The sequence below is a fragment of the Fundulus heteroclitus genome, chromosome 5, assembly GCF_011125445.2.
Source record: "Fundulus heteroclitus isolate FHET01 chromosome 5, MU-UCD_Fhet_4.1, whole genome shotgun sequence".
NCBI classification, from domain to species: Eukaryota; Metazoa; Chordata; class Actinopteri; order Cyprinodontiformes; family Fundulidae; genus Fundulus; species Fundulus heteroclitus.
In genome coordinates, this window is record NC_046365.1 from 676,716 (window position 1) to 691,031 (window position 14,316).

At 40.0% G+C, this 14,316-nt stretch overlaps 1 protein-coding gene across 1 annotated transcript in view; it reads left to right on the forward strand.

Moving 5' to 3' along the window:
- vegfc (vascular endothelial growth factor c) overlaps positions 1 to 14,316 on the forward strand; it is a 206,933-nt gene that overhangs the window by 142,641 nt on the left and 49,976 nt on the right. The window contains exon 5 of the mRNA XM_012853764.3: positions 10,947 to 11,089. Within this exon, the coding sequence (XP_012709218.2) occupies positions 10,947 to 11,089 (143 nt within the window). The remainder of the gene's footprint in view (positions 1 to 10,946; positions 11,090 to 14,316) is intronic.

Sequence of the window (14,316 nt, forward strand, 5' to 3'; positions counted from 1 at the left end):
TATAAGCTGTATTCAACGAAATTTTGTTCTGTATGCACCCTGTAAGTAAAAATGACAAATAAAGTTGTCTAAGTATAAAAGAGAACCCATCTGGCCAGTAATTCAACCAGATTTAACTATTGACGGATAAATAAAAAAAAGTAAAATAACGTGGCTATGCACGTTTAATCTCTGCAGAAGGAAGAAAAATTAACCAGACAGTACTCAGTGATTGTTTTCTACATTTTCAATTATCCATTATTAGGGTTCCAAGCCCGCATCATGGAACGCGTTGTGCGGCCCAGGCAGACTTGTAACGAATCCATTGAATTAGGTATCCAAGTACAAAATGTGCACCGCTACTCAAACCCAGACATTCAGACCCCTCAGCAACTAGGGGGCGCTATAACAAAGGAAAATACGTTCAAAACGCGTTGTGTGGCCCATGCGGACTTGTAATGAATCAATTGAATCAGGTATCCAAGTACAGAATGTGCACCGCTACTCAAACCCAGAAATTCAGACCCCTCAACAACTAGGGGGTGCTATAACAAAGGACAATGTGTTTCGGCCTGTAACCAATACTGGTCCCACACTCAAAAACTTCATATCAATTTGTTTATTGGATGATTCTGCATCATAAAGGGAATTGGCACACCTTTCGTTTCCCAGCTACTTTTCGTTACATGGCTACAAAGGTTAAACCTTTCTTGTTAAACTTCTCCTACATTTTTGTGCAATTCGCACAAAACTCCATGTATAACCGTGTAATGGACAAATAAAAAAAGTCAACATGATGGATTTTTTAATTTTGACTTTTTCCAAAAGTAATGCTAAAATAGCTAGCTAGCTCTAAATGTAAATGCTGATTATTCTAAAACCATAACAGATTTTAACATGTCCTTCATAACCCATACTCCAAATAAGGTTTTGCACACGTGTCCCGCGTTTGAGGATCGTCCATCACTAGGGGGCGCTGTGATGTCAAGAAATCTACTAAGCCAGAATGGCTGTTTGGATTTTTACAAAACCTTCTTTATTCCCTTCTAGTCATAGCCCTGAATATGGTAATGATTGAAACAAATGGGCGGGGCCTATTTCCAAAAGTGCAAAAAAACCAATCTTTAAAACTTCAAAAAATTACAAACCCTAACCCTATACGCATATATATATATATATATATATATATATATATATATATATATATGTATATATATATATATATATATATATATATGTATGTATGTATGTATGTATGTATGTATGTATGTATGTATATATATATATATATATATATATATATATATATATATATATATATATATATATATATATATATATGTATGTATGTATGTATGTATGTATGTATGTATATATATATACAGGGCAGTCAAACTTTTTTACAGTAGCAGGCCACACACTATCAGGTAGGAGGGTGCACTTATGGCGGTGCCCGAGCCCTGGAGGGGAGAATTTGGAAAAATAGTCTCCCTGATGTATTTTGGAAGCTTTCAAGACAGGTGATTATTTAAAGAATAGAGTCAGAGTGCATGTTTTAAATTGAATAAAAGGCAAAAAAAGAAGCGAATGATCAATTTTTCAAAAACAACCTTTGTTTTTTTATTATTATTATTATTATTATAACATTATTTTTTCAAATGATGTTATCATCATGTTTTAACAAGGTAAGGTAATCGCCATTTGCATAAAATTAGTTTAATTTGAATTACTAGCACCACATAAAACAAATCAGATTAGGTGAGGTCTATTCATCTTCTTCTTATTATTATTATTCAATTCTGTTCTAAAAACGATCGTAACATTTCTTCACGAACCAAGTCGAATTTTTATGATAAAAATACAGGGCTGGAATTTGAAATTGAATTTACATGTTGAATTTATTTCAGTCATATTGCTCTTTCGAAATCTCTTATCTCAGTTTAATTTCACTTGCACTCATCACACACACACGATATCATATCATCGGCGAGGATTCTAGAGACGAACACAAAATGCATCCCCTGAAAAACTTCAATAATTTGCTGCTGTAATATATTATATTATATGTAATACTATAGATTTTTCAGAATAAAAAGCTAGCAGATGTGCATAATCAAAAAATATCAGAAATACAATTATAGAGCATTCAGTATTGTAAGAAAGCCCACATTGTTTCTGGGTAAATACATTACTGTATGAGTTAAGTTCTATTCCGTTTTATGCCTCTTTCCTTGGAAGTTTGAAATGTCCCATGCTCCTGAATGCACCATAGCTTTCTGACGCTCGTGAATGCATCACACTGGTCTATGAACGCGTTGCTGTGTGCTGTGAATGTTTGATCTTCCGCTTAAGACAAAGCTTTGCAGTTTCAACACTCACATCGGCTCTCACGGTTTTATTGCACTTTTCGGCATAACACCGGTTTGTGTTTTGATCGGAAAAGTAGCATCTCGGTTGGAACAAGGAACCCAATCACTCGTTAATGTTGCTCTCAGTGGAGACAGGTGCTAAGCTGATTTTTGGGATGTATAATCGGGGAAAAGTAGGCGGCGGCAGGAGGTGCTGTAGACGGCGATTTGCCGCCGTTGACCGGCTACTTTTGACTGCCCTGTCACAGACATATATAGGGTAGTTCCCGCGTGACGTCAGCGCTACATCCGGGTCCCGCGGGTAGGCAAAAACAGTACTGTTCTCGTCTACTACGTGACAAAACGGGTGATTTAGAGCGTACTTTTAGTTCGTTTATTTTTGGAATCTAAACAATGCCTACGACTTGTTGTGCTCCCGGTTGCACACAGAGGCATTCCAAATCGTTGGATGTACGTTTCTGTCGTTTACCGAAGGAGGAAGGACAAAGAAAGAAATGGATATTTTCAATGAAAAGAGCGCAGGCAGACACTCCCAATGGACTGGGGGGCATCACACTACGACAGAATTTGCAGTCTACACTTCATCTCCGGTAAATACAACTTAATTCTGCTCTAGTCATTGTTCTACTTAAATAGCGGCGGAGGGGAGGTGGTGATCGCTACACGGGACGGAGAAGCGGAGTCGATGCAGCAGAAGCCGTTGTCTGAAGCAGCAGCCGCTGCTGCTTTAGACAACGGCGGCGGAGCAGCCGCTGCCTGCTCCGCCGCCGTTCACGGGCTGCGGCAGCAGCAGCCGCGGGTGCTGCGTAAACACTACACGGGCCTGAGAAGCCGCTGCAGCAGCTAGCTACAGCAGCTGCTGCTGCTATTACGCCCCCGATCACGGGCGCTAGTACTTCTGTGTTTACGCTGCAATGTCGCCGACACCGCCACCCATTTTAACAAGACAAAAACACCTAAATAATCCGTAGTGAAATTATTATTTTTTTTTACCTACCGGGCCTCTGCTGAGACACGGCCTGAGACATGTGTGAACAACATCCATCCATCCATCCATTTTCTGACCGCTTAATCCCTCATGGCGTTGCTGGAGCCTTTTTCCTGATATAAAATAATTGTAGCCGTCCAGTGGTTTCATGCTTCCATGCTCTCTCGTTTGTACTGGCCTGCCATGTTTATAAGGCAGCTGTATGTCGCGGTACGGAACCCTTGGCCAGCAATACACAGACTCGCTCCGTCCCTTCAGGCTTTTGCTGTGTGGATCTGGCAATCTGACACCATCAACCATCAACTTACTCTTAAAACGATCTTGTAGTACGTTATCTAAAGAAGAAAAATACGTGGAGAACTTGTCAGTTTCTATGTTTGCGTGCGCCTTTTGCCTACCAGTCCGGTGCGCATGCGCGAAAAACCTGCATCAAAACAATAACAATGAACTACCCTATACGTAGACGCGTCATAGGGCGCAGGTTCGCACGTCAACGTCACCGCCATATTGTATGTGGCAGAAAAAAGTTGAGTTCTGTTATTGTGAACGTGGATCAGAGAAGATGCCTCATTCCTGTGCTGCAATAAATACACACACACACACACACGTATATATATATATATATATATATATATATATATATATATATATATATATATATATATATGTGTGTGTGTGTATATATATATATATATATATATATATATATATATATATATATGTATATATATGTATATATATGTATATATATATATTTGTGTGTGTATGTGTTATGAATATAAGGATCAATTTGTTAAATCTAAACATTGTGGTCTTCATTATTTTATAAAACCGTGTCACATGTGAACCTTTAGGAACAGACTTTTTGGGGGAATATTAAAGAGGTAAAATTATTAATATGAGAAGAAAAGTCCTAGGTCAATAAAGTAAAAATAAACAGACAAACAAAAACAAAAACATCATATTATGAGAATTAAGGGGGAACATTTCCAGAATAATCAGTTTGCAGAATTATTTCACTCCTGGAGTAATAGGGCCAGGTTAGATTATTTTAAATATTTTTATTCTTTAGAAGAATAAATTCAGGAGAATGAAGCTAAAGGGATACAAAAATAAACTCGTAATATTACAAAAAAAAAATACTACGAATACAAAGTATATTCAGAGATTAAAGTCCCTCTGATACTGTTTAAGTGACTGAGTAACTGCAGATTTGCCACATTTAAGATGGCGGACGCTCTGACGCATCGCAGCATAGGGCCCTGTATATATATAAGATCCGGTATAGAGACAGATTAGCAACAGACTTTTTTTGGGGGAGGATTAAAGAGATAAAATTACTAACCAGAGTAAAAAAGTCATTGGAGAATAAAGTAAAAAAAAAAGACAAAAGTGATAATATTATGGGAAAAACGTCATATTATGACAATTAAAGGGTGGGGGGGGGGGGGGTGCATTTTCATTATAGTCACAGTTTGCAGAACTAAGTCCTGGAATAATAGGGCCAGGTTCGATTCTTATAATAATTTTTGTTCTTTACAAGAATAAAGTCAGGAGCCAAAGGGATATGAAAATAAACTCGTAATATTACAAAAAGAAAAATATTACAAATATAAAGTATATCCTGAGATTAAAGTCCCTCTAAAAGATGCCATTCCTGTGCTGCATGGAAATGTATTCGGACTGTTTTTACTTCTTGTATCTGCCTTCTAAAAACTAAGGCTGCACCATGTTGCAAAACTGGACACACTAAAGCTGCAGAGTTGCAACACTAGGAAAAAGCTGTGCAAGACCATTCTTTTTCAAGGTTTTTAGCTTGCATACAGTACAGACTACTGTATTTATTATAAATAAGCCAAATAAATAGCTGTGTGATTTTATATATATATACATATATATATATATGTATGTATGTATGTATGTATGTATGTATGTATGTATGTATGTATGTGTGTGTGTGTGTGTGTGTGTGTGTGTGTGTGTGTGTGTGTGTGTGTGTGTGTGTTATGAATATAAGGATCAATTTGTTAAATCTAAACATTGTGGTCTTCATTATTTCATTATTTCATAAAACCGTGTCACATGTGAAACTTTAGGAACAGACTTTTTGGGAGAGTATTAAAGAGGTAAAATTACTAATATGAGAAAAAAAGACCTAGGACAATAAAGTAAAAAAAAAAAAGTGGTAATGTTATGAGAAAAACATCATATTATGAGAATTAAGAGGGATCATTTCCAGAATGTTCAGAGTTTACAGAATTATTTCACTCCTGGAGTGCCAGGTTGACCATTGACAAACTAGTAAAATCCTTATGCTTTACACCACTTCCTTTATCCAACACCAGCCCTTTCAAACAAACCAAGATGTGACAATGCTTCCTTTCTTTCTTCTTTTCCCCCAGTGTCCTGTCTAGCAATGTGGCAATAAGAATTGATGTCTTAATGCCAAATAGAGCTCGACAGATTTTACTTTCACAAGTGGAGCAATCAGCTTTCGCCATAGTGCTCCGCTTGATTTATTCATGTAAATAGTTTTATTGTGATTCCTGCAGGGAGCATTTCAAATTATGTGGACACTACAAGGGGAAAGTAGGCGAGTAAAGGAAAAACAAGAAGAGAAAAAAAAGAAAGAGAAGAGTGTCATGGTTTAAGTTTTGTCTGGCTTCTTTGTTATTTTTGTAGTTCACTCAGCTCTCCCTCACTCAGCTTTAGTCACACCTCTGGACACTAATTAGTCTTCATTCCCGTCACCTGTCAGGCTGCAATTACCCCCGATCTGTTGCCACCTGTGTTCACCTCTTTATAAGACTCACCTCATTCTGTTCTCGTCGCCGGTCCATAGTGTTCACTGGTCCATAGTGTTCTGGTCTCAAGTCCACGGCTCAGACGTTCTGGTCTCAAGTCCGCGGCTCAGACGTTCTGGTCTCAAGTCCGCGGCTCAGACGTTCTGGTCTCAAGTCTGCGGCTCAGACGTTCTGGTCTCAAGTCCTCGGCTCTGATGTTCTGGTCTCCAAGTCCTCGGCTCAGATGTTCCGTCCTGGTCGCTAGTCTTCGGCTCCAGAGTTCCTCCCGGTCAGTCTCTCCACACGCCTCCTGCCGGCCAGCTTCTGCACCCTACACCTCCGTCTGTTGAAAGACTCTGGGTTCATCATCATCCATCTTCCAAACTATTCAATAAACTGACTCCTAAGAACTAGCTCTGTGTGTGCGCGCTGTGTCCGGGTTCATCCTAGAAAAATATCATGACATTATGGACCGGCCTAGGGATGAACCCAAGCACGCACAGAGCCTGGTGCAGAAGCTGGTAGGATCCGGCTCGCCTCCGGTTCATCTCGCCTGGGTCGCAGTGTGGCGACACCCCGCCTCCGGTTCATCTAGCCTGGGTCGCCGTACGGCGACGCCTCGCCTCTGTTTCGTCTCGCCATGGTCGCTGAGTTGTGACGTTACGCTTCTGGTTCGTTCGCCGGGGTCGCATCCGCGACGCCCCGCCTCTGACTCTGTTTGCCGGATCGCCTTCCGCGAAGTCTGCCTCCCACGCTGCTCAGCATTAAGGACGGCGCTCCTCGTCGTCGCTGCCCAGCGTTAACTATTGCCGCTGCCCAGCATATAAAGACTTTGCTGCCCAGCGCCTTCTAGTTTCAGTTTTTGTTTTAAGTTATTTTTGGTCTTGTGTTTTGAGTTACTTAACATTCCTTAGTTTTAGAGTATTTCAGTGTTTCTTTGATTTCTTAGAGTTTTTTAGGTTTGGTTTGTTGTGTTCTAGTTCTGCTTTAGTTTCTAGTCTTGCTTTTGTATATTTTTTTTGTTTTAGAAGAATTATTTCCGCCTTCTGTTCATTTGTTTAGGCTCAACCTTAGTTTTTGGTTTACTTAGGTTTTTTGGGTGTTTTAGGGTTATTTTGGGGTTTTCTTTCTTTTGAGTATTTGAGTTTTATTTAGCTTTTGTTTTTCCAGCTCGGTTCTATTTTTTAGGTTAGCTTAGTCTTCTGAGTTTTGTTTTTGAGTTCCAGTTTTTTACCTTAGACTCCCTGTTCTGCTTTGTTTCATAGTTTTACTTTAGCGTTTGGTTCCTTTCCTAGTTTACCAGTCTTGTTTTGATTTTTCAGTTTTAGCCCCTGTAGTTCCAGTCTAGCCCCTGTAGTTCCTGTCCTAGCCCTGTAGTTCTAGTCTTAGTTCTGTATTTGTTTTTATTAAGTTTTGTTTGTTTTATCCCCTTAGTATCTATGTGTCTGGGTTCCTGCGCTGTCTGGGTTCCTGCGCTGTATGGGTTCCTGCGTTGGATGGATTCCAGCGCTCTTAAAGGTCCCTGCGCTCTCTAAGGTCCCTGCGCTTCCGAGGTCCCTACGCTTTACTTCTCCTGTTTTTCTTTGTTTTGTTTTTGCCCTGTTTAGGTTAGTCTTGTTCCCTCTAGCCTTCAGTAGTTTTTGTTATGTTCTGTCTTCCCCTAGTGTCTCTGTTCTGTTCTCCTAGCCCTCTTAGTTCTTGTTGTTCTCGTGTTTAGGCGCCGCCGGTCCATAGTGTTCACTCCCGCTCCGTCTCTGCCAGAATCCTTGTCAGCTCAGTTTTTGTTACAGTCAGCCAATAGACTTTCCGTCACCTTTGTTTTTGTTCCAGTCTCAGCATAGATCCAGCTCAGCTCTGTTCCCACTCCTGTTCTCTTCTCCTGGTGAGCTGTTCCGGTCTCAAGTTCACGGCTCAGATGTTCTGGTCTCAAGTCCACGGCTCAGACGTTCTGGTCTCAAGTCCGCGGCTCAGACGTTCTGGTCTCAAGTCCGCGGCTCAGACGTTCCGGTATCAAGTCCGCGGCTCAGACGTTCCGGTCTCAAGTCCGCGGCTCAGACGTTCCGGTCTCAAGTCTGCGGCTCAGACGTTCTGGTCTCAAGTCCTCGGCTCTGATGTTCTGGTCTTCAAGTCCTCAGCTCAGATGTTCCGTCCTGGTCGCTAGTCTTCGGCTCCAGAGTTCCTCCCGGTCAGTCTCTCCACACGCCTCCTGCCGGCCAGCTTCTGCACCCTACACCTCTGTCTGTTGAAAGACTCTGGGTTCATCATCATCCATCTTCCACACTATTCAATAAACTCACTCCTAAGAACTAGCTCTGTGTGTGCGTGCTGTGTCCGGGTTCATCCTAGAAAAATATCATGACAAAGAGGTGAAAGAAAGAAGAGATAAAAGGGAAAGAATGATAAAACGTCTTCCGTCTGCTTCATCACCTGCAAAGAGAGATGTAAAAAGAACAGCACAACCAACGGACATAGTAACAGATACAATAGAGTAACACCTTGATACCATTGCTAAATCATATGTATTATTATTTAAACTGACATGTATAATGTGATACCCAAGAAAAGGAAGTAAAAAAAAAATGCTTCCTTTCCAACAAAACATTTTTAATGTTTTGTTAGAAATGATTTTTTTTTGTTAATATTTTTCAAGACATACTGTTTTTTATAAACAAAGTTTTTACTTATTTATGACAACTTTAACACATTCAATGTTGATTAACACTTCAAATACTTATCAATATATGAATTCAAAACAACACAAACCGTGACCATTTTAAAGAGGGTTACATCCTGATTGTTTTACAGCAGGTAAACACGGCCACGGCAACAAACCTCAGGTCATGGCACCTGCCGGTTTCCCTGTTCTGGTCTGAATATGTGCTAAAACTGTATACTTAAAATGAACTGCACCTATCTGAATCACAATGAAAAGTATTACAGCTCTGTGGGTGAGCGTAGTCAAGAAATCGCATCTATCACCAATTTTCCCACCAGCAGCTGCGGTGGCAGCAGCAGTCTGAGCATGATATGCGCATCAGTGCCTGTCGCCGGTTCAGAGTCACGGAACCATGAGCAGCACTGAGTGTAGGTGCTGCGCGATCAATAGAGAGACCGGGTCGCTCAATTTAATCTTGTAAATAAAACTTTCAGCTCAAATTCCATTTTCCCTCTACTGACATAAACGATGTGAAGTGAGGAGAGAGATCTTCTGATTCCCGCTCGTTTTCTTCTCCGGGATCCGTTGCAATTTTCTCGTCTGTTGCCTCCGATATCTATCTCTCTCTTGGTTCCTCTCCTCCTTCACTACTAGCTTTGTCTTTAAATGTCTCACCTGCATGACAGTTTCCCTTGTTTCAGACAACTGAGCATATCTGCGAGAATGATTGCAGTAGAGGTCACAAACTAGGTACGCATATACAGTACAATTCCTAGAAGAAGATAACTTCCTTTATATTTCCTCTTGAAATAAAGCATAGAAGACTTCTTCTAACTAAATAGATTTTCGTGTGATACCTTTTAATTTATGCATTAAATTTACAGTTTTTTATCTCAGTTTTTACAAAGGAAATGTTTATTTACACGTCTTTATGGTGTGGGGGGAAAAAATATGTCAGACCACCATTCCATTTTTCATCTCATGCACCCCCTAGCGGCAGCTCGCGCACCACCGTGGGTGCGCTCACCACACTTTGGGAATCCCTTTCATAGGCATTCACAGCGTTCCCGTCTTCTACCGGTGTCTGAGCCCCATTGAACTTTGTGATTTATGTCAATAAATTTTCTAATTGCCTCTTCTGTCTGTGTGTCTTTCCAGCTTGAAATTATGTGATTAATCCTCTTATATTGCTCCAACTTTGCTGCTTTGTTTTCCAAATAAGCGAGTCACTGATCTATTTCAGCATTTTGAATTCTAATATGCTTTACCATATTATTCTAATATGCTTGACCAGATCCAGGGTGCTATTCTGTTGCTGCCACTTTAGGAAAACTTCTGTGGTGGGCAAGTCCAGCAACTTTTAGTTTTTATCCCCCTTATCAGCTTGCAGTGGCGTTTTGGATTAATTTATTGTTTTCAGTCCTGAAGCTAAGATGTTTATAAAAAAATATATTTTAACTATTTAGAGTATGAGTTGGCATATCAGCATGCTCAAGTTCTATGTGCTCAGTCAGCATACTCAGCATTTGATGTAAAATAAAAAGAAGCATTTCTTCTTTCCTATTATCCAACCATCAATTGTCTTCTGTTCATCCAAGATTGTGTCAAGGGGACAACAGGTCCAGGGGAGAGACCTATATGTCCCTCTCCCCACAGCAACATCTTCAAACTTCTTCTGGGTTATCCCTAGGTGTTCCCAGGCAAGATGGGATATATATATATAGTCCCTCCAGTGAGGTTTGGGTCTTCCCCGGGGTCTCCACTCAGTGGGACATGCCCGGAGAACCCCCACAGGGAGGCGCCCATCCTAATCAGATGCCCAAACCACATCAACTTCCTAGTAGCTACTTGTCTTTGTTGGTGATAGAAGGTGCCATCAGGTAAATCATACCGAAACAGAATATTTGCTTATGAATTTAAAACAAAGTAAATAGGAGATTTGAGACCAGACAAACCAAACAACGAACTTTATCTCGTTTTTACGGATCCCAAATCTTAAGTCCTATCAGTAGATTAGAGACTTGATTGTTACAGTTGATTTAAAGAGCCCTGTAAGTAAATACAAGAACTGTTCCACTTTTGTTTTCAGTGGTTCGTATACGGAAAGTGCATAAATAGCTAGTAAACACATTTTTGCTGTAAGATATTTGCTTTGTCTTTTTCTTCTCAAGGTGCCCAATAGCCAACAGAACATGCCCTCCTGGTCAGATGTGGAACATCAAGCAGTGCCAGTGTGTCAAAATGGCTCCTGTGATGCAACTTAAGTCCCCTCCTTCCCTACTGCTTCCTTTAAACCCACCCGAGCAACACCATGGTAGGTGTATCATACTGTTTTACAAAAAGGTATAACTTGTATTGCTTGGGTATTTTTATGAACACAGCTGACAAATCTAACTCATATCTAGGCGACATCCTAAGAATACCTTTGAATTATATCTCAATATATTTGAGCTATATCTTGATCTTGATTGTGCACCTGTATGGTCCCCCGCATATATAGGTCAACTAAGGAAATTACAAACTGCTCAAAACAGAGCTGCCAGGTTGGTTTTACATTTTTCCATAAGAACAAACACTATCAGTATGCACCGTCAACTTTCTTGGTTAATGGTGGAGTACAGACTGGCTTGCAATACAACAACATTTTTTAGAAACACTGTGTTCTTTTCCACCTATTTTCTTATATAAGCAAATTGTCAGATGTGATCAGGTTAATTCTTATGTGACAAGGTCAGCTAATGGTGGTCAGATGATGTTACCATGTCCAAAATCAAATGCCTTAAAGAGAACAGTTATTTATCGTGCCATCAGCTATTGGAATAATTGCCCACTGTATGTATGTGAACTGAATAGCAAAGTATCTCTTAATTAATAATAATAATAATAATAATAATAATAATAATTGAACTTTATTGATCTCACAATGGAGAAATTCACTTCTGCATCTTAACCCATCCCCTTGGGGAGCAGTGGGCTGCCACTGTGCGGCGCCTGGGGAGCAATCAGGGGTTAAGGGTCTTGCTCAGGGACCCAGAGTGCCGGGACCGGGGATCGAACCGGGTACTTGCAACCTTCTCTGAGAGCAAGCGCACTGCTCTAACCACTCGGCCACGACTCCCCGTGGAGTAATTATCACTTGAGAATGCACTATTTAAATTTGTAAGTAGTGAATTAACATATTTACTGTATGAAAGTGAGAATTAATGTAATAGATATGAATGTAATAACTTATTCTGAATGATTTCGGATGACATCTATAATAATGTCTACAATGTTTAATTGTTAAGTAATTTTTGTTTTGTCTTGTGGACCCCAGGAAGACTAGGTTGTACCACTTTTGGTGACAGCTAATGGGAATCTTTTTAAACAATAAACAATAAACAATCTACAATATATATGGAAAAGTCTAAAATTAGGTTCCTAATCATAGAATTAATGTTCAACTCTATAATGCAGTGGTGAACCATGATTCAGATGCCGACCCTTCTTCAAAAACAGCCTGACAAAAACAAACCTTTAAGCTCTTTTTCCACATAATCTAACAATAGAAATTGCTTTTAACCAGCCAAACTCAAAACCAAAGCTTATGCTTTAGATTGGCTGCTCTGTGCGAAAAGAGTAGATTAGAATTGCAAAACACAACCAATAACTTATATTTCTCTCTGATTAATAATCTCACCACAAGGTGAGTCTACGGTGGCCATTTATGTATATACAATACATAAATGCTCTGCAAATACAAAAAGCTTGTGCTGTGAACACAAAAAGCTTATAAAACATATAAAAGTCCACTGAACAAACTTTACCGGACAAAGGATGCTTCAAATAGAATTTTTATAAACCGATGAGATATCCATAACTATATGGACACTGAATCTGCCCTGCGACAGACTGGTGACCTGTCCAGGGTGTACCCCGCCTCTCGCCCATTGACAGCTGGAGATAGGCACCAGCACCCCTCGCGCCCTATACAGGGAGAAGCTGATGGATGGATGGATGGATGGATGGATGGACTCTGAATCTGTCTGTCCATCCACGACTTTTGAATGAGAGCATGTCAAGAGCACACTAAAAAAATTTGTCCATCACTCTGTCTGCTTGGTAACATCACAAAAGTTGAACTAAAAATAAATTGATTCCACATGCTTCTTGCAAATTACAGGTCTGCTAAATTAAGTCCTCACTTCCTCCTGACCCTGCCTTTGCCCCACCCCTCAACCTCCAGGCTTGTAACCCCCCTCTATTATTTGTGTTTAGATGGAAACTAAGAAAACTGATGATAGTTAAAGAATGGAATATTGTTCTTATTCAAATGCTTAATTTCTACTCTCTACTAGGCTAGTGAAGCTCAACTAAGACTACTAAGTAAAATTCAAATAAATTGAAGCTAAAGAACTATGTACACACAAAAGAAACAAAAGGACAAATAAAATAGTTGAAAAACATCATCAGAATTATTCAGTGAATCCTGAATCACTGTAGATCCATGTTAGAGAACTAAAGTTCAACTTAAAGAAAGTGGAATGAGATCAGATTAACTTAACTAATTTAAAACAACATTTGATATGTTTCAACCCATTCACAATGCAAATCCTGAGTTAAACAAAACATTATTTGAGGAAATAACATTTTAAAGAATGATTTGCTCAGTAAAATCTTTAGGACCCTTGATTTTATTAATGCAATTATTCTTCTGGGTTGCTAGGGGGCACTGTAACAATCTGTTGCTTGATGGGTTAATCCTAAAGTTATACAATACACCATTAAATCAACATTAATCTTTCTTGTTAATGATGTGCTAACGCTCATAGCACTATCAAACGATGGCGAAGTGAAACAAAAACAAACATTATGTTTAAAAACGAACCTTGGTCAGGTTTACTTGGGGTATTAGCGAGTCTAAATAGCGGTCAATGCTAGCAGCAATTTGGCGCTGTTTTAAGCCATGTTTGGTGGTAATGAGCGGATCGGAAAACACAAACATTAAAGTTCCATTGGTGTATAAAACTCTTATGGAGATAAAGTTAGCTATAACTGTAAAAACACACTTGAAAACCATCAGTTCAAACCTTAGAATGAAACCTTAGAACAAAACACATTAAGAGTGAACCATTCTAAACTATTTATTTCTCTGCCAAACCTCTGCTGTTGTCTCTGGTTGTGGCGATGAGGCATCCGGTTACAGTGAATTACTCCAGGGTGAAACTGGTTCGTCTACCAGAAATGAACCGGGCTCCGGCAGTCTGCGTTCAGGCTATGAACACGGGGACCTCCTCATGGCCTGTCTGGCATAGCTGGCAGCTTATTCTTGTGACGTTTCTTGTGCAGGTTGCAGCGGGCAACTTCTGATCAGCTTTCCTCTTAGCTTGTCCTGGCCACAGGAGAGGAGACCGCTCCGCGCCGTCTCGACTCCTGCAACATTTAGCCTGGCTTTCACTGCAAATGTTCGTGGGTGTCAGAACCCATTTGGACTGGCGGTTTCCCCAGTGTGAACCACTCGTCACCAGCGATCACAGGCAAAGAGAGGTGGGAGTGTTCTCC